The following is a 21980-nucleotide window of genomic DNA, read 5'->3' as shown; positions in this document are numbered from 1 at the left end:
AACGAGAATTTATATTGTTTTAATGTTTTCTCAAAAAAGAAAAGCATTTCATGGAACAATATTTCAAGAGAAGTCTTTCACCATTACCTTCTGTAAACCCTGTAAATTATTTGTAAATCTGAGAACTTTCTTTTTTTCTGTACCGAAAGGGTATAATGGATTTAAACCAACTATATACATCATTCAGTGATATTAGCGAACCAAAGATGTTCCTGCAAACGAAATATTTAGTTCCCTTTAATCACACCAATCCATCCGCCACTGATGCCATTCAAGTCAAACTTCAACTTAATGGGTATATCTCACCGAAATTTGAAAAACTTACATTGCAACTGTCGATTGGGTCTAAGTCCTAAGCTTCCCCCTTGATCCAGAACAGAGGACCCCTTCCCAGGGTTGCTTGATCCGATCCCCAGGCACTGCACCCCTGGTTTACCAGCACTGGGCCTAAATGGTTGATTATGTGCTTCTCGTTTGGTGCAAGTCCAAAAGCAAATCCCGCCAAAAACTAAAACCGCAAAGTTCTCCCGCTCTTGTATTTTGTGGTGGTGGGTAGGCCAGCTCTCCCGCTTGTATTTAGTGGAGGTGGGTAGGCCAGTTCTCCCGCTTCTATTTTGTGATGGTGGGTAGGCCTACTGCAACTACAGTGGGGCAATTATAATACCTCGTGTCTGCAAACCCCCAATGTTTGGTTTTAGTCTAGCTGCAGTGCTCTCCAATTTCCATAGACGCAACATTGCCTATAAGTCGCTGTACAGACTCCCCTATGGTGGACCTCATCATACAGGCTTAGGTTGAGATTGTATGTGTAAACCTTGTACGTGCCTCGTCTGGTGTTCAACACCCTTAGATATGAATTTTCCACGCTCTGTCTGGTTTGAGGTAACAATCGTGCCGGTTCATAGGTGAATAAAAGGTTTCGCTATGTGTGTTTGCTAAATAGCTTGTAGTAGACGGGCACTTCCAATATTAGGACTGGTTAACTCTTTCATAAGCTTACTGATAAGGAAACTGTAATGAACTGTAAAAATGCTCATGAGTAAAATTAGGAATTTAATTATAAAAAACACTTTGAATAAACGCATTTGGTTTTCAGCACCGATCGACTGTTTTATTTTAACTAATTTCTATAAAACTAATTTTCAAATCAAAAGGTGGTTGCGCTTTTGAGATTTCGCCGAAAATCTGGAGCGAATAATGTCCATCTAAGGAAGAATAATCCTTCATATAAATACTCTGAGAAGCGATATTGACAGTAACGCTTTTCATATTCAAATTGTTTGGCATACAAACTGAAATATTAAATCATGAATATTCACACAAAATAGTTTTGAAGTGAAATGTTTGTAGCTGTTGTAGGCTTCTTACTAAACGGTTTTTATTTCCAATAATTTAAGTCACCAAACGTGAACCTTAGACCCTGGACACTGTTGGTAAATGTCAAAGACCAGTCTTCTCACTCAGTGTATCTCAACATATACATAAAATAACAAACCTGTGAAAAATTGAGCTCAATTGGTCGTCGAAGTTGCGAGAAAATAATGAAAGAAAAAGCAACCTTGTCACACGAAGTTGTTCTAATTCCGAGTTCTCGAAATCAAATCCGTGGAAAATTACTTCTTTCTCGAAAACTACGTTACTTCAGAGTGAGCCGTTTCTCACACCGTTTTATACTATCAACCTTCTCCCACTACTCGTTACCAATTAAGGTTTTTGGCAAATAAATATTTTGAGTAATTACCAATAGTGTGTACTGCCTTTAATGTCCCAATAAAGTACTGGGAGTGGGTAAACTATACTTTACACAAAAAGTCTCTGGGATAATATATTAAAAAAAATCATTTTAAAAGCACTGAACACGTTTGGTAATTGTCAAAGACTTGGTGTATCCAAACATATGCATAAAAGAACAAACCTGTGAAAATTTGAACTCAATGGTCATTGAAGTTGCAAGAAAATTATGAAAGAAAAAAACCCCTTTTTGTACAAAATAGTGTTCTTTCAGATAGGAATAAAAGGCTTCTGGCCAAAATGTTTTATTATTTTATTGAGAAATTACCTCTTTTCTCAAAAAATACGTTCCTACAGAGGGCGTCGTTTCTCACAAAGTTATATACTATGAAAATAGCTCTCCGTTGCTCGTTGATAAATTATGTTTTATGCTAATAAATATTTGGAGTAATTACCAAACGTGTACAGTGCCTTTAAAGGCAGTGGACACTATTGGTAATTTTCAAAGACTAGCCTTCACAGTTGGTGTATCTCAACATATGCCTAAAATAACAAACCTGTGTAAATTTGAGCTCAATCGGTCACCGAAGTTGCGAGATAATGATAAAAGAAAAATAACCCTTGTCACACGAAGTTGTGTGCGTTCCGATGGTTGATTTCGAGACCTCAAGTTCTAAATCTGAGGTCTCGAAATTAAAATTCGTGGAAAATTACTTCTTTCTCGAAAACTATGGCACTTCAGAGGGAGCCGTTTCTCACAATGTTTTATGCCATCAATCTCTCCCCATGACTCGTCACCAAGAAAGGTTTTATGTTAATAATTATTTTGAGTAATTACCAATAGTGTCCACTGCCTTTAAGGGACTCGAGAGACATAATTCAGTTGTGTGATCCCCTCATCTACCAATAGATGATCCATTATAAGTCTGTAATCTCAAAATGGTGTAAAATGACACTGTGTTTTGATATCCTTCAAGTGCAATTTTGTTCAGACAATTATTTAAAACACACTCAATTACAGTATACAATATAGCTTATACACATTATTAGTATTCATCCTGACAACATGTATCGAAAGAAGTAATAATTTTATGAATAAGTAACAAAATGCAGGGAATAGCAAAACTGCACAAACCCAAAGCATGTCTATTGTAATTGTAGTGGTCATATAACATTCGACCTGGATAAGTGGCATGGTGTTAACCCTCTCTTTTTATTTGTGTCTTCATTGTGTTTTATGAATCTCAGAAATACTTTGATCCTGCAGGGCACAAGTTATAATTATCAAACAGCATGGTAGTAAACAACAGAGGGCGCTATACGGTTACTTGTATAAGTGACAACTCTAAGAACTCTGAAGGGCCTCATTTTCATAGAGCTTATGACTCTGTGTGACATGGCTCCATGGTTTGGGACATGTGTTTTACTAAGTGTGAACAGTCTGCAAGTTTAGTCCCCTTCTTTTAAGAAGAGATTATTAAAGCCACTGGACACCTTTGGTTATTGTCTAAGACCAGTCTTCTCACTTGGTGTATTTAAACATTATGCATAAAATAACAAACCTGTGAAAATTTTGACTCAATTGGTAGTCGAAGTTGAGAGAGAATAATAGAACAAAAAACACACTTGTCCACAAGTTGTGTGCGTTCAGACGCCTTGAATTTGAATATTCAGCTGAGGTCTCTTAAATTCAAATATTTTAGTGAGAAATTACTTCTCTCTCAAAAACTATTTTACTTCAGAGGGAGCCGTTTCTCACAATTTTTAATACCATCATTAACTCTCCACTGCTCCTATCAAGTAATTTTGTATGCTAACAATTGTTTTTAGTAATTACCAATAGTGTCCAGAGCCTTCAAACGGCTGTTTCAGATAAATTCAATGTTTCTTTTACTGCAATGTTTAAAACGTCCCAATCACGTTTCTTCCTCTAAGTAAAACTTGTTGACTTCTCGCATTTCACTCTCTACCGGCTTCTCGGGAGTCTCTGTTCCCACTGCATCCTCCTCAGTGCTTTGTGTTTCTGCTGTTTCTATGACAATAGCATCTGATGATTGACCATGATTATTTGTTGCATCCTTCTCAAAGATATCTTCTTGAGTTTCCTCCGGCAGCGGATCGTCTGTTTTGTTTTGTGTTTCTGGTGTTACCATGGCGATATCGTCAGATGATTGATGACGAAGAGGACTACTATCTGAAACTGCCTCTGAAGAATCTAAATGAAGGAATTACAAATTTCATATTCATGATACAACTTTTACATTTAGGGAAGAAATCTACAGCAATTAACATTCGGTGTGGTGCCCTTGAACAGAATGAATTGAATATCTTACTTGGGCTAGTTTTGGTGGAGCAAGAGAAAACACCTTCATTTGACTGAATAGTACTCAAGTTTGAATACAACCAGATGTCTCAGTTGGTGGAGTACTGGCATGTTAATGCACAGGTTACAGGTTCAGATCCCACTCAAATGTATTCTACTTGCCTAAGCTAAAATTCTTTATTTTTAACATAGAGCAAAACCCAACTCTTTTGATTCTCCAAATGAAACCATGACAATAAATATTATTCATCTTTACTCTTTACCTTGTGGTTCTGGAGAGTCTGGTTCTTGTATTTCAGGTTCTGGTGGCAGGAGTGGTTTCAAAGGCTCAGTAAGACTGCTGACATCAAGGGTTCCAATGTTGCCCTAAAACAGACCCCAAAAAGTAAACTCCAGTTTCAAAATGGCATTCGCACTGTAATTCCCTAAAGAGCTTGTGATGGTAGGATGTGATGCAAAGCAAACTGTGGAAATCACATTTTTTTGAAGTTTTTAAAATTTGACTTCCTGTTCAGGAAACTAATTCAGAACTACGTTTAAGACAATAGGGAAATAATCAGTGGAGATTTTTTAATTTGTTCATGAAAGAAGGAAAGATTGGTTTATTTCCTTGGAACTTTCCGTAGAATCAAGGAGAGTTGGCAGATCTGAAACACGACAATGAATTTGACCAACTTACCATTTTCTGTAAGTCTGCCACAGTTACTCCTAGTGTCTGTGCAATGGTTGCCATGGGAAACAGGGCCTGAAGACAACGGTTGAGGTAGGGGAGAAGCTCGCTGGCCGTCATTTGACAAAACGTAGAGAAGAAATCTCTCTCTTTGTCATTGAATGTGCTCTCCTCAGCTCTGGAAAGATTTATAAAAAAAGGAATATAATAAAAGTAAAGGGCATATTAAGAGCACTGAAAGGGCTCTTTTACAAAAAATACAGTTCTACAGTTTTAATTTGTGAGAAGTGGCCCCCCCCCCAAAAAAAAAAAAAAAAAAAAAAGTGTATCCCCTTGTGCCCCCTTAAAACGTTATCCTAGTTCTGGCACTGCCTGACATTGGGCAGTCTGATGATGCTGATTAAACCAACCTGTGGTACGCCAGAGTTGTTTGGACGACTCTTTCCAATGAATGGTTGAGTGCTGTGGCTACATCTTGAGCTAATGCTACAGGTGCACATAACCTCAGATCATTGAAGGCACTTAATACAGCGTTAGTATACATTGCTAGAGGGGCGTGGTCCATTAACACTGTGGGCGGGGCTAAACTCTTATCACCCTGCAAAGAAAATAGTCAAACATATCAGGTTGCACATAACCTCAGATCATTGAAGGCACTTAATACAGCGTTAGTATACATTGCTAGAGGGGCGTGGTCCATTAACACTGTGGGCGGGGCTAAACTCTTATCACCCAGCAAAGAAAATAGTCAAACATATCAGGTTGCACATAACCTCAGATCATTGAAGGCACTTAATACAGCGTTAGTATACATTGCTAGAGGGGCGTGGTCCATTAACACTGTGGGCGGGGCTAAACTCTTATCACCCTGCAAGGAAAATAGTCAAACATATCAGGTTGCACATAACCTCAGATCATTGAAGGCACTTAACACAGCGTTAGTTTACTTAGCTAAAGGGGTGTGGTCCATTACTGCTAAGCTCTTGTCACCCTGCAAAGAAAATAATCATAACCTCAGATCATACAACGTAATTGTATAAATAGTTCTTAAGTGGTGGGGTCCATTAACACGCTTACAAACCTGGCGCAGAAATTCGACGCTTGCACGTAAGCGGGGAATCGTGATCGTAAGCACAGAGTTTGGCGGTAAGCAGAGCCATGAAATTGGGCCCTAATTGGTAGTCATGACTTACCTGCATCGTACCAGAGACCAGAGTACTAGATGACAATGATGGAGTGGCTATCAATGTGTAAGAATGCATGGCCTCTGCAAACCTAGGTGAGAAATATAGACAAGCAAAACGAAACCTTAGAATAATAATAATAATAATGATGAACATTTCTAGTGCATCATATCTGTCAATGATGACACTCCTGGCGCAAAAAACAAGAACTCTGCTAATACACAATGACACAAGACAACCAAAAGTTTGGAGGCTATTGTTTGCGAAATAGATAGTTTTGAGATGATTTTTGAATTTGGAACAAGTATCTGCTTTTCTGAGTTGAAGTGGGACGCTATTCCAAAGAGATGGCCCAGCATTTGAAAAACAGCGATTACCCCAGGAGTGCAGGCAACGTGGAACGTTCAGGAGCAGGTTGTTTGAGGCAGCGAAGCTGTCTGGGAGGTTTGTACACATAGATTAAGTCATTGATGTAGTCAGGTGACGTGCCATCCAGTGAGTGGAAGATCATAAGGAGAACCTTAAAGATGATGCGAACAGGAAGCCAGTGTAATGCTTGTAGGGTCGGGGTGATATGAGATGAGCGTTTGACATGAGTGATAAGTCTAGCAGCTGAGTTCTGGAGGCGTTGTTGTCGATTTATCTAAAACTCGCGAAGGTTGATCAAAATGGCATTGCAGAAATCGAGCTGTGAGGAGATTAATGAGTGGACCATCACCTCGGTTGCCTCTAAGGTCGGAAACTTACGGATACGAGACAGATTTCTAACCTGACAGTCTTTGAAATGCTGGATACCTGATGGTTTAGGGTTATGTTGGAGTCCATCACAACACCGAGGTTGTGGCATTTTTCAGACGGGTATATTTGTGAGGATCCAATTTTTATAGGATGTTTGGAGATCTTGCTCAACTTCCCCTTGGAGCCTATGAGTATGAACTCTGTTTTTAGCTCATTGAATTTCAGGTTGTTTTGGGCCATCCATTGTTGAATATCAGAGATACACTCTTCTACATGCTTGATGATGTTGACCAGTTGTGTATCTGATGGTTTGGAGGAGACATAAAACTGGATGTCATCACTGACATGTGATATCCGACGTTGTGACTGCAGATGAGTCGGCCAAGTGGTTCAGTATGTTGAGAAGAGGAGTGGACCCCAAACTGATCCCTGTGGGACGCCGGGGGGTGAGAACCGTGGGTTTGGATTTTGTCCCATCAATGGCAACACGCTGGAAGCGGTTACTGAGGTAGGATGTAAACCAGCTGAGTGCTTGTGAGGTGACACTAAAAGACTGCAAGCGGTTTAGTAAGATGGTGTGGTCAACTGTGTCGAACGCTGATGACACGTCAAGAAGGATGAGAGCAGTTATGTTGCCTACATCCATCTGCTGCAGAATGTGATCTGCCAAATTAACCAGAAGAGCCTCAACACTGTAATTCTTACGGAATGCAGATTGACGAGTGTCAAGTACTTGGTTGTCAAGCAGATGTTTTGAAAGCTGGGCGAATGCAACATGCTCCATAACCTTTGATAGAAAAGGGAGATTGGAGACCGGACGAAAGTCCTCTTAGACAATTGAAACCACTAGCACTTTTAACATACTAAAAATTCCCCCCTCAGCTTCATACGAAAGGACTTGTACCCCTCCAAAATCAAAACATTCCTGGTATCCAAAGTGAGCTCTGAGAACATTTTAGGAAAGCGAACAATGGTAGAAAATTTATAAGCATCCGTCCTAGGTTTTAGGTGATGAAAAGTGAGCAATTCTGTGTGACGGGAGTTAACTTTAGACAGATTAGTTAAGTCACACATAAAACTATACCGAGTGGACATCAACAGTTTTACAATAAAGCAAATGTTTAAAAAAATTCTTCTGTCAGACAGCAACATAAGACCCAGAGTCTTCAGTCTTTCTTGATAAGGCTGTTCCATATATGTTTGCCGAAGTATCATCCTGCTGGCTCTGCGCTGTACCGATTCGATTGAATTGATGTGTTTTTTACAGTGAACCCACCAGACGGGTGAGCAGTAGTCCAAGATTGGCTGCACAATAGTCTTGAACAAATGGAGCGATACGCACGAAGGACAGTTGCCAGAGATGAGGCGAATCAAACCAATCAGTCTATTACATTTTGAAGTAACAGTGTAATGACCGCGATTCAAACCCACATCATGATGACTTCTTAACTAGCTACCAAACACTGCAGGGAAAGAGCAGCCATTTCTAAAACTCATTACCTTTTGGTTCCTTCGTCCAGGGCTGTCGTAAATCCCCTCAGAGCAGCTTCTTGAAACAACGGTGAAAGCAGTCCTCGAAAGTCAGCCCCAACTCGACTGAAGGAAAGACCGAAGTACATGCATTGACCTAGAAGAGAGTCAAGACGACCACCTACACCCCTTGTAAGATCAGTCTCTAATGAACTCAGGAATTGTGACACCTTGGTAAACAAAAATAGTACAACTTCTGTTAAAAAAACATACAGTTTTTCAAAACCATTTTAATAATTTCTTCATTTCCAAAACCTGAAACGAAATCGGGCTTCAATTTTATTATTTAGACATGGGCCCAATAGACTGTGCAAGTCTCGCACGCACCGGAGCAAGAATACACGACCAACAAAAAACTTATTTTCTATCAAATCAAATCTTTGCTTTAAATTATTCTAAATACCGAATTTGAACAACAAAAATACTCATAAGAGCTTGTTTAATTTAGTTTTAGCTTTTCAAACATTAATGCAATTAATCGGTTATAGTTTTATGAACAGACAAAAGGAAAATTCTGGGACAATATTTGATCTTTTTTGAAACCCCCGTTTGCAAATCTACCCCCCGAGTGTGAAATTATCAACAGCTGTTTTTAAAATGCGGACGCACAATGGTCTCAAGGGCGTTAGATTAATGCGTGACGCAGTTTAAACAGGAAGCTGACGCTTAAATGACCAATGAAAAGGCTTTTCAACCCGCGCGAACAAAACAAGCTTCTGCTTAAGTTTCGTGATCGGAGATCGGCACAAATTCTTAAATTTGTTCAAGTAACTTGACCTGAGGTCAAGTTTTCATATCGATTTTTCTTCGTTGAATTTATGACTCTATATGTTGTTAACTAGTATAACATCTTCAAAAAAATAATGTAATTTTTATGGTCATCAGTTACGTTAAACTAAAACAACGGACAAAACAAAATGTCCCCGACGTAAAACTCCATAAGGTAGGGACCACAATGGTCCCGGAAGTTCAAATACGCGCGAGACTTGCGCAAGACTTGCACAGTCTATTTCAAAGAGCTACTTAAGAAGAAAATCTTGCTTAAAAAATCTGCTTAGCACAAATGAGCAGGGGACCAGTCACAAACTGTAAACACTAAAATGGTATTTTATTTTGGCTGGTTACCCTTTTCCAGTGGGCGAAATTGTTTGGTGCTTAGCAAATGCTTGCCCTGTGAAGGAAAGACCTAATGTGATGTCACATCATTACCTTCTGTCCGACCCATCCATGGAAGAGGGCGCCCTCATTGGTAGCTGAATCCGGACTGGAAGACAGCACTGGATCATCATCTGAGAAGATTGCTCGATACTGAGTGATGATGTCAAAGAGATGGACCCGGCTTACTTCAATAACCTTCGTTATGTGAAAGTAGGCTGTAACAAGAAAAATGTTTTGTCATGTCAGTGCAAAAAATTGTGTATTTCCATCATTGCTTATCCAAGTGGATTTTATTGTGAGGCTGGGTTTAAAAAAAAACAGCATACCATGACAGAATATCGATGGTGGCTCTCCACCAAGGTATTGCAAGTCATCTGAACACGCTGGTGCATAATCTTACTTATGTGAAGAAGAAAAACAAATCCTGGTGCTTATTATGAGACCATTTGCCTTTCTTTATTCAAGTCAGGATATCATTGTCGCAACACTACTTTTAAAGCAAAGCAGCGCAAAATCACATACTCTTTTTTGGGCGGAACAGCAAACCAAATTTGTTAAAATCTCCGATGAACACATAAACACACACTGATTCTTTGCTTACAGTAAGCGAAGCCATAGCATTGGACCCTGATACTCAGAGACTCTTCTTCAAATTTGACTAGTCTTCAACAAAAGTAAGTGTCCCCCCCCCTCATAAGTTTGTCATAACATCGTAAGGTAAAAGAATTTACCGATACAACTTATTAAGAACAAATTCTATGACATGTTTCCTAAGTGTTGTTTGAAAATGAAAGATGTCCATGAATTCATGGCTGAATGAGCTCAACTGGAAGACCTTTTCGAAAGTCACAAAGGTTTATCAAATCTGCAGGCCAGTAACGCGTGTTCACCACGCCTGTCAATGACCGCCTGGCACCGTCTTTCTCATGGTGTTGATCATGTCTGGTGACATGCTGCTGTGGGATGGCATTCCACTGAACCTGCAAAAGATGGGACAGGTGAGCCAGGTTGCTGTTGACGTTGATTTAGGGATATTCACATTGCTTCAGCTGGTCCCACGGGTGCTCTTTGGGATTGAGGTCAGGCAAGCTTGCCGGCCACACCATTCGCTCGATGCCTTCACCAGCCAGGAGTGCAGTAGCTACTCTCCCTCTGTGTGGTCAGGCATTAATGTCATCCATGTACACAAATGCTCCACCATGGGCTGCAGCAAGTGGTGCAACATGTGGACGCAGCACTTCGTCAACATATCGTTGCGCTGTCAGGTTGCCAGCAATCTGCACAAGTTGTGTTTTCCTGGTAAGGCTTATGTACCACCCCACACCATGACAGTACACTCCCACCACCATAGGCTGTAACTGGTTGAACACAGCACTGCATGTTGCTCTCAAACTCGACGTCAAACCCGTCTCCTGCCGTCAATGTGACGCAGGCAACTTCTCTTCTCATCAGTGAACAACACAACGCAACCTTTTTGACTTTTGAGAAGAGCAGCTTTTGTCTTCCATTTGAGCTCATTCAGCCATGAATTCACGGACATCTTTCATTTTCAAACAACACTTAGGAATAATTTCTTAATTAGTTGTATTGGTAAAATGTTTTACCTTACGATGTTATGACAAATTGTTGAGGGGACGACTTACTATTGTTGATGTGTTTATAATAACAATAATAATAATACATAGTTCTAATAAAGCCCACATATCCTAGGCACTAGATCAAGGCGCTGAACTAAAAGAGAATTAACTAAAAAACAAGCCTTTTCTTACCATCTTCCTTAGCAATGGAAGCCAGGATTCCTTGGAACCAAGTATCTCGAGCCTGAAGGAACTTAATCCTCAGTTCACTCTCACTGAATAGATCCATTCGTCGTAGGTAGCCGATCAAACGTAAGCAAGCTGGTAGTTGGATGTTAGTACGTAATTGTTGTAACATTTGGTTCAACATGAGTTGGGTGGACCCTTTAACTTCATTCACTATGTCCTACAAATTTGAAAATTTACAAATTTGACAAAAATTCTTTATTAATAAAATGTATGTATTGATTTTTTGTATATATTAATTTGCTCAATAAAGATTGATTTACAGCATCTATACTAGGGTGAAGAAAATTTTCTGAAGAGTCCACATTCTTGAATGACCAGTGGATGATTTCAATTAGCAAACTAGACAAACTGATTAATAAGGGTTAACAAGGTGCCGAGGTGCAATTAGTCAAACTGAGGCAGACCTCTCCTCTTCATTCTCTCTGCGACTGTAACTGGCTTCTTTTTACATTACACCAAACCCCTGAACTATGGCTTTACTTCCAGAAATGGTAAGTCTCTTGCTAAAGGACACAAGTATCATGACCGGACCTGAACCCACATTTTACTGATCAGAAACACCAGAGCTCGACTCCGGTGCTCTTAACCGCTCAACAACGTCACGCCACGTACCACTGGTCTGTGAACCATGGAGCCCCACCTGAATCACTGGGATATTTGTATGTTTCTTCTCCAGTCGCTTCACATAACCAGATAACTCCAAAGCTTCTTCAAAGTAACTATTACGTACACAAGTATCCACAATATACCACTGGTCTGTGAACCAAGGAGCCCCACCTGAATCACTGGGATATTGGTATGTTTCTTCTCCAGTCGCTTCACATATCCAGATAACTCCAAAGCTTCTTCATAGTAACTATTACGTACACAAGTATCCACAATATACCACTGGTCTGTGAACCATGGAGCCTCACCTGAATCACTGGGATATTTGTATGTTTCTTCTCCAGTCGCTTCACATATCCAGATAACTCCAAAGCTTCTTCATAGTAACTATTACGTACATAAGTATCCACAATATACCACTGGTCTGTGAACCAAGGAGCCCCACCTGAATCACTGGGATATTTGTATGTTTCTTCTCCAGTCGCTTCACATATCCAGATAACTCCAAAGCTTCTTCAAAGTAACTATTGGTACACAAGTATCCACAATATACCACTGGTCTGTGAACCATGGAGCCCCACCTGAATCACTGGGATATTTGTATGTTTCTTCTCCAGTCGCTTCACATATCCAGATAATTCCAAAGCTTCTTCATAGTTACTATTGCGTACACAAGTATCCACAATATACCACTGGTCTGTGAACCATGGAGCCCCACCTGAATCACTGGGATATTTGTATGTTTCTTCTCCAGTCTTTTCACATATCCAGATAACTCCAAAGCTTCTTCATAGTAACTATTACGTACATAAGTATCCACAATATACCACTGGTCTGTGAACCAAGGAGCCCCACCTGAATCACTGGGATATTGGTATGTTTCTTCTCCAGTCGCTTCACATATCCAGATAACTCCAAAGCTTCTTCATAGTAACTATTACGTACACAAGTATCCACAATATACCACTGGTCTGTGAACCATGGAGCCTCACCTGAATCACTGGGATATTTGTATGTTTCTTCTGCAGTCTTTTCACATACCCAGATAACTCCAAAGCTTCTTCATAGTAACTATTGCGTACACAAGTATCCACAATATACCACTGGTCTGTGAACCATGGAGCCTCACCTGAATCACTGGGATATTTGTATGTTTCTTCTGCAGTCTTTTCACATATCCAGATAACTCCAAAGCTTCTTCATAGTAACTATTGCGTACACAAGTATCCACAATATACCACTGGTCTGTGAACCATGGAGCCTCACCTGAATCACTGGGATATTTGTATGTTTCTTCTGCAGTCTTTTCACATATCCAGATAACTCCAAAGCTTCTTCATAGTAACTATTGCGTACACAAGTATCCACAATATACCACTGGTCTGTGAACCATGGAGCCTTACCTGAATCACTGGGATATTTGTATGTTTCTTCTCCAGTCCTTTCACATAACCAGATAACCCCAAAGCTTCTTCATAGTAACTAACGTACACAAGTATCCACAATATACCACTGGTCTGTGAACCAAGGAGCCTCACCTGAATCAATGGGATATTTGTATGTTTCTTCTCCAGTCGCTTCACATAACCAGATAACTCCAAAGCTTCTTCATAGTAACTATTACGTACACAAGTATCCACAATATACCACTGGTCTGTGAACCAAGGAGCCCCACCTGAATCACTGGGATATTGGTATGTTTCTTCTCCAGTCGCTTCACATAACCAGATAACTCCAAAGCTTCTGCACAGTAACTATTACGTACACAAGTATCCACAATATACCACTGGTCTGTGAACCAAGGAGCCCCACCTGAATCACTGGGATATTGGTATGTTTCTTCTCCAGTCGCTTCACATATCCAGATAACTCCAAAGCTTCTTCATAGTAACTATTACGTACACAAGTATCCACAATATACCACTGGTCTGTGAACCAAGGAGCCTCACCTCAACCACTGGGATATTTGTATGTTTCTTCTCCAGTCATTTCACATATAACCAGATAACTCCAAAGCTTCTGCACAGTAACTATTACGTACACAAGTATCCACAATATACCACTGGTCTGTGAACCATGGAGCCCCAACTGAATCACTGGGATATTTGTATGTTTCTTCTCCAGTCATTTCACATAACCAGATAACTCCAAAGCTTCTTCATAGTAACTATTACGTACACAAGTATCCACAATATACCACTGGTCTGTGAACCATGGAGCCCCACCTGAATCAATGGGATATTTGTATGTTTCTTCTCCAGTCATTTCACATAACCAGATAACTCCAAAGCTTCTTCATAGTAACTATTACGTACACAAGTATCCACAATATACCACTGGTCTGTGAACCATGGAGCCTCACCTGAATCACTGGGATATTTGTATGTTTCTTCTCCAGCCGCTTCACATATCCAGATAACTCCAAAGCTTCTTCATAGTAACTATTGCGTACACAGGTATCCATTAACTGAGGTATCTCAAGAATTTCTAACAGTTGAGTGTGTTTGGTCAGCGTCAGGTTGTTCATTCGACGGCTACAGAAGAAGACAAAATAATTGGTGTGTTACAGGCAATTTGGAAACAGATTTTAACAGTTTGACTGTTGAGCATTTATTTGGTTAAAGGTCCCAACTATGGTCAACTTGGCGCAAGGATCTATGGTTAACGACGATGGTTGTTAAGTGATGTATATAAGGCACTCGTGCAAAGGTTTAAGTGCCAAAGACTCTTGTTGTGTCTTCTCAGAGCAACCGGCCACTTAATGCACATTATCATTTTCTTTTAACTGGTCCACTCTAGCTGTGTAATGAAAATGACTATTGGTAACCAGCGATGCGACCATGCCTAGTAGGTTGGTTCCAAATAGTCGACTAGTCGACTAGCATAGACTAACTATACAGAGTTCCGGTAATGTTAGTCAAACTATGGTCAACAAAAGTCTTTGCGCGAACTTGGCCAATATTGTAACCGAATGATCTGACATTTGAAGGCACCTACCTGATCTCTGACTCACCTTATGCTAATTTGTTGAGCCTCTTTCATGAACTTGTTGCAATCTTCTGAAAAAGACGGCAGTTTGACCAGCAAACTGTTGACATGTTTCTCCACAAAGTTGAACTATGTATAATTGGACAATATAACAAGTTAAAATGTTTGGCGTCCTAGTTGGAAGGTAAACAAAAATAGGATGAACTCATTATGTACAGACTTAGTTGGTTCAGCACATCATGTTCAAGCCATCATGTGTATTTGTTAATTAATCATACATGTACATGTGCATGGTACAATGATACTTCATGGGCCAAATGGTCAAAGTATAATAACTCTGTGTGTGACACTTGTATTGTGCACAATGACCCTTAGTGACTTAATATATTTCTTAGATTATACATAGTAATAATAAAAAGAAATTATGAATGCAGTTGAGAGGGAAAGACCATTGTCATATTGAAACCTCAGACCTCAGGCCTGTTGTATGTTAACTTTTAAGAAGTAGTTGTTAACATTGTAAAATTCAAATTGTCGTAATTGTACATAATTTTTACATTGTAAAATGAAAATGCTGTATTGTCCATTTTACTGATCTGTTGATGACTTTGACATTGTTTTAACTTTTGTGAATCTCATCTTTTTATAATGGTTGTTTACTTTTTTAACTTTTTGCCAGCTTTCTGTATCTAGATTTCTTAAATTATTTTGTAACACTCTGATTTTTACAAATTTGGTCTGGTCGAGATTTTTTTGTAATTGTTGTTTTCCAGCGCCTTGAGGCGGATTCTTTCTGCTATTGTTTTTGCGCTTTATAAATTTCTCTTTATTATTACTATTATTATTAACTTACATCTTCCACTATTTCTTTGGAGCATTCTGCTGTTTCAATGAAGGTCTTGTAGTTATGGAAAGCTAACTCTTGAGTTTGTTGTAAGATCTGAGATCTCTCCTCTGCCAGACGATCTGGCTCACGGTCTGGTACAAAACAAAATAAATTGAAGTCGTTTCATTTCATTTTATTTATTAATTCTGGTAATAAAGCCAATGATTCAGGCTGCAGGCAATACCTGGACATGTAAACAACACACATCATTTATATTAGCTCTATAAGGAAATCATTGACAAATTTATTTATTTCAACAAAATCTAAAAAAATGGAGAAGATAAAATACATCATATTTACAATAAAATGCAAAACAACCCTTTTATTACAACACATCAAAAAGAACCGTTGTTATTGGGTATGTGCCGACAGCATACCGAAGTGTCCCAATTTAGTGTGTTGTTTAAAGGAACACGTTGCCTTGGATCGGTCGAGTTGGTCTTTAAAAAGCGTTTGTAACCGTTTGTTATAAAATGCATATGATTAGAAAGATATTTTAAAAGTAGAATATAATGATCCACAGAAGTATCCCTCAAAATTGTGCAGTTTTCCTTTCACCTCGTCGACAAACACGGTCGGCCATTTATGGGAGTCAAATTTTTGACCGACCATGTTAGTTCGCAAAGTAAAAGGAAAACCACGCAATTTCGAGGCAAATGTGTGTGGATCATTGTATTCTACTTTTAAAACATCTTTCTAACCATGAGTATTTTATAACAAACGGTTACAAACGCTTTTCAAGGACCAACTCGACTGATCCAAGGCAATGTGTTCCTTTAAGTGTTAATAAGCCTAAACCATTGTTTCAATGTACTTACTGAGTTTATCCACTCCATATGAACTGAATTCAGCAAGATAAAGTGCAAAGTCTGGGTTCTCTCTCCAGGAATCTGGGCAAAAAATAAATAACATATTACAAAAAGCGTTAAAGTGGACACTATTGGTAATTACTCAAAATAAGTATTTGCATAAAATAAAACCTTACTTGGTAATGAGTATGGAGAGCTGTTGGTAGTCATGGTAGTATAAAACATTGTGAGAAATGGCTCCCTCTGAAGTAACGTAGTTTTCCGAGAAAGAAGTAATTTTACATGAATTTGATGTCTCGAAATCAAGCATCTGGAAAGCACACAACTTACATGTAGGAGTCTTAGTGCGACAAGGGTGTTTTTTCTTTCATTATTTTGCAACTTCGAAGACCAATTGAGCTCAAATTTTCACAGTTGTTATTTTATGCATATGTTCTGATCATGGTTCTGATACAATGAGTGAGAAGCCTGGTCGTTGACAATTACCAAAAGTGTCCAGTGTCTTTAATTTAGCTGTTACTAAAAAGTTAACAGGAATATCGAGCCATCACTTTTTTAACTGATATGTTAGGAAATAAAATACCTTGGAAAAGTTTGCTTATATGGTGCAACCACTTTTTCATTAGATATGAAATAGTATCTAAACTATGTCTTGTCTAATCTACCTCAAGATCCTTTTTAGTAAAAATGAGTGAAAAAGTGGTGGCGCCATACGGAAAATTATCCAATAATAAATTTATAAACTTGATATATATGTGGCCGGCAGGATAGGGACTGTTCCTGCTGTTTTTTTTAAATATTTTTATATTAAACAAAAAGTTCAACCCACCGTAACCCTCACCCTCCTGTTATTTATTAAATAAATAAAAATATTATTTAGGAAATAATAAAGAAAAATTTGTCCAATAATTAATAACATTTATTTTTATTTGGTTAATTTTTTTATTTTGTAAACAATTTTGGAATTAGAAATTAAAAATTGAAAATGAATTAAAAAAATTATAATTGTTAATTTTTCTTTTTAAATTTAAGTTTACAGTTACATCACATTTGCTATTTGGACACCTACGTACAGATTGGACCATCCAAGTATCTTACAACAATACTATAAAATGACAAAAAGCTAAACAGGATGTAAACAAACCTGGGAAAACATCTTTAAAAACTGATGCGAGGATAGTTTCATCTTCCACGTCAATGGAGGCCGCCATCTTGAAAACAATACCGCCCTCTACCTAGCTTTAAAAATCTCCCTAAACCATCCATAGCGCCCTCACTCAGTGATAGTTTGCAATGTTTAAATAAAAGAATGTGTGTGCTGTCAGACTAGCGTGTGCGCTTGGTAGGCACGTACGTGGAGGTAGAAATAATTATCTACATTCATGGTAGGCCTACACTGGCTCGAACCATGAATTCCTCATGTCGAACCGAATGCCATTTTTAGCCTTAAATTGTACTTAAATGATACAACGAACAACATAAACAAAAATGTAGTAGTCTTATTCATGGTAATATTGCTCAAAATAATTGTTAATGTTCAATGGAGAGATGTCGATAACACCATTATTGTGAGAAACGGTTCCCATTCTGAAGTAACGCCCTTTTCCGAGGAGTTTTGGGATGCGATCTAGCAAAATGAGTCGTTTGTCGACCCTTGTCATTTCTATAAAAAAATGTATACATCTGCGAGACCTCGAATTTGATTTCATTTCTCAAAATTAAGCATCTGAAACCACACAACTATATTAGTGTGACAAGGGTGTTGTTGAAAATTGTGTGCGCAATAGTTGAGAAGACTGGTCTGTGACTATTACCGAAGACTCTTGTAGGGTCCAAACGGTGCTTCATCGGGCCACATGAACCCTAATATCATGCCCGACGGGCAGTGCTCTAGAACCTAGACCCAGTAACTTGGGCGATGTACTCCCTTTTTCCGGAAATAATTACTTTGTCATTTTCAGTCGATAAAACGACAAAACCTTTTTTTTTTCTCGAAATGTTGAGAGGAGTACAGTGCCTCACACTGGGTTTATCTAGAACCTGCCTTTCCCTCCGCCATTTGAGCTAATGTGAGGCTTTACAGCAATGGCACTGTACGACGTCCACCTGAAAAATACAAGATTTTATGTTTTCATCCAATGGGCTGTGTACAAATCGTGCCTGCAGGAAGTTCAGGCTTTTTGGCTCTTACTGTCATCATGTGATGTCACAGGTCACATCGTCTAAATACATCGTCTTTAGTGTGAGGCTTTATAGCAAATGGTACGACGTCCAGGGAATGTGCCTTATAGGCACGAGATTCTGGCACCCCCCCCCCCCGAAGATTATGTCCCACTTATTCTGATAGTATAGATTAGTAGAACAGTATTAGTATAGAACAGATTTCCCTGTGAGTTTAACACTCCGCCCCCCCCCGCCTCCAATAAAACAGAAGAACATTATTTTAGACGAGCAAACTCTCACTTTAGCACGTAGCTCTCCAAAGAGGGCGGGCTAACAAAATGCTTTTACACAGACCATAGAGCAATCTAAACCGTGACAACTATTACTTCCTCCTATAAACGTGATCACTGGAAATAAATATATGACACTTCACAGGTTGCGTTTATTGAAAACCAGAGTTGCGAATGATTCCGACCCCCCCCCCCCCCCCAAGAGAAGTTATTTCCCTTTAATTTCCCTTCGACTTTGAAGGGTCTTATGACAAGTTTTGACATGGATCTTCACAACGGAAACATTGTTTCCTACTATTTGTAAATCAACACCAGTCAAACTACAAAAGTACTTCCTCTTTCGATTTGAGAACCAGAAAATGGATTTATTTACATTGAAATCCGGAAGCCAAGAGGGAACACACACACACACACACACATTATTACAACCATGAGTGGTTGTCACAGTCAATCTGTGGGAATTTAAAATAAAAAGGCAACGATGAATAATTATATAGATACATGTAAACATTAACAACGCGATTTGAAGCAATAAAGCATGAAAAAGAGCAGCAAACAAGAGGCAAAAATAAAAAATACAAACATAGAATGATAACTTAAAATTCCAAAAGTTTGCAAAACCATTTAAAGCATACTGCATTCATTATTTTGGATTTTGGATTTAGTGAGGTCTTTCTGTCACAACGAAAGAACAACACGTCATATTTTTTTTCACACTAATTCTTAATTCTGGGAACTATATGTAATTCATTACGTTGATTGTGTTAACACACCATAGCAACGACCGAACTATTATACACCTGCAGTTTTATCTGCATTGCATGATCCACTAATTGGTGACTTTCCTCTGCTCAACCGACATTCCACCAAGCCTAGGACTGCATGTTCAGGAGTTTAACAAGCCGTAAGGCCTTTTTTACACACTAATTATACAAGAAAACGCTGGGTGGTCTCTCTGTCTGACATTGGGAGGCCGAATAGCTCAGTTTAATTTTAGTTCATGGAGATAGGAAGTCGATTTTTACATTTTTTGTTGGATGTAAGTAGTGACCGACCTTTGCATTAGGTATGCTTTTGTAATTAGGAGGTCAAGTTGGGGTCGCTCGGAGTGGGGTTACTGGCTGCAAGCCAGAACTCATTGCTGCTAAAACCACAGACGTCACTTGCAATAAGTCAGCCATCTTGTTTCATGATTCCCTTTATCAATAAATGAGACCGGGGCGAACTTCAACATCATACCATAAAGCAATAATCTGTACATTGCTGGTTCCATGATATATACCTAATTAATAAGCAACTATTTGTTTCAGACTTCTCCAGGTCGTGCGAGCTACAGTGGTTATAAGAAGTTAATTGTTACACCTTTGCTTGAGCTTTTCGATTGTCTTATAGCAATCCCCCCAAAAATGTAAAATAATATTATAACAAAAGAACTAACATCCCATGTGAACATATCACATTCCAAAGGTTGATATCATATAACAAATGGGCTAAAATGCTGAACGACGTCACAATGACATTATTTATTGGAACAGTATAAGCACAATATTCTTGCTCTGAGTAGAACTCAAATTGAAAACCTCACTAAAGGGCTTCTAGTTGCTCAACTAGAAGGTAGAAATAGAATCATGCATGATGTTCAGTTACTATTCAGTTATTAAGTTTTACTTGTTGTATTGGTGTTTTTTCAAGTTTTCTCCCGGATAGAAAACTTCGCCCAGGCACGCAGAATACACCGTAGACAAAACACAGGAACGTTGCTGGGTGTTACCCCAATCAGCACCCAGTTTCCAAGGTGAACGAATTCTTAGCCTGGTATTTCAGGGGCCCCTACGACCTCCACGTACCTGGTATTTTATAAGCCTAGCCAACCAAGCCGCTCCTTCTGCACTAAACAATAGACATGGGGCCAACTGTACTATGCGTGCCTGGTACGTGCATTGCGGAAGTGTAGCTTCCATATCTGGGATTTTGAACAGGGTCGTTTACTGCTATTAACTAACTACCAATTATTGATTTCTCAGCTTCGCCAATTGCAGTTGTTTGCATTAGCAGCTTTTTTTTATCACACGGATCCTTGTTCTATGCATAGATAATAGATTACTAGCCAAAACTACATTACAGCAGTGTGCACGATCTATACACATCATTCAGATCATACATATGCATGAGCTACGTCATCACTTGACCCGACTGACTGCATAATATAATGCACGCAGTGTTCGTGTGTGATCACAAGTCTTCCATAAAAATCTCGCACAATGTACTGTTTTTGGACATAAATGCAGTATTATCAGCTACAGTATTTCCAGTTTATGTTCCTGTATAAGTAATGAAGCCATTGTTCATCAACATATGGTGTAATTAAATGTCGAGCTAGCTGAACTTTGCTGAGACCGGCGTGGGACGGGACGAAGTGATGACGGTGTTTCTAAATTTGGAACACACAACAACGTAGCACCACACACAACACGTAACTATTTGCAGCGGGCTGATTGTAACCGTCAAATGCTTCCACAAAAGACCTGAATTCACGTTTTTGTAGTGAGATTATGAGGTGTGGTCTGTGGCTACAAAGACTGAGGAATGTCCAGAGAAAATGTAGACTTAACATTGCACGTAGCCATCAGCTGTTAAAGGATTGTTTTTAATGTGTTTATATAGAGGTAAGTCCATACTTATTTTGTTGGTTGGTTCACATGTAGGGCGGTCAAACTAAGGTCACCCATTACACACGTTCACATTGCATTGCGTTGTTGTACTATAGTTGCAGGAAAAACAGACGGTACTCAGGGGGAGGTATTGTATTAAAACATCATTATTAAATTGTGTACAAATGAAACTCTTTGAGTTACGTTCATCACACCTTCTAAATACAACCATGTTTACATTTCTCATATAAACTTCCATGCTTTTTAATGTATCATGAAATGTTGTTGCTGTTGGTTTATAAACTCCCTCTGACAACCGTCGTTATTCAATGGGAACAGACGCATCTTTTTCAGGGCATGCTTTCTATAGTTCCCTGCATTTTGAGATAAATGTTCACTTGGAAGTTATTAAAGCAAGAATGCAGAT

At 39.0% G+C, this 21980-nt stretch overlaps 2 protein-coding genes across 2 annotated transcripts in view; one reads left to right on the top strand and one right to left on the bottom strand.

Moving 5' to 3' along the window:
* Positions 1-1353: 1353 nt before the first annotated feature.
* Positions 1354-17666, bottom strand: LOC139951593 (conserved oligomeric Golgi complex subunit 8-like). The gene is made up of 13 exons (XM_071950555.1): positions 17594-17666; positions 16459-16530; positions 15608-15732; positions 14780-14883; positions 14129-14300; positions 11104-11317; positions 9386-9549; positions 8147-8346; positions 5918-5999; positions 5135-5322; positions 4734-4902; positions 4318-4420; positions 1354-3946 (listed from the first exon to the last, which is right to left on the bottom strand). Exons 1-13 carry the CDS (start codon positions 17658-17660, stop codon positions 3648-3650), a joined length of 1959 nt encoding a protein of 652 aa, XP_071806656.1. The 5' UTR covers positions 17661-17666; the 3' UTR covers positions 1354-3647.
* A 3441-nt stretch (positions 17667-21107) lies between these two features.
* Positions 21108-21980, top strand: part of LOC139951365 (uncharacterized) — a 52953-nt gene continuing 52080 nt past the window's right edge. The window contains exon 1 of the mRNA XM_071950231.1: positions 21108-21568. The gene's annotated coding sequence lies outside the window, so the exon portion shown is untranslated. The remainder of the gene's footprint in view (positions 21569-21980) is intronic.

Source organism: Asterias amurensis, chromosome 19 (assembly GCF_032118995.1).
Source record: "Asterias amurensis chromosome 19, ASM3211899v1".
In the NCBI taxonomy this organism is placed as follows: Eukaryota; Metazoa; Echinodermata; class Asteroidea; order Forcipulatida; family Asteriidae; genus Asterias; species Asterias amurensis.
This window is presented reverse-complemented; position numbering and strand designations above follow the sequence as displayed.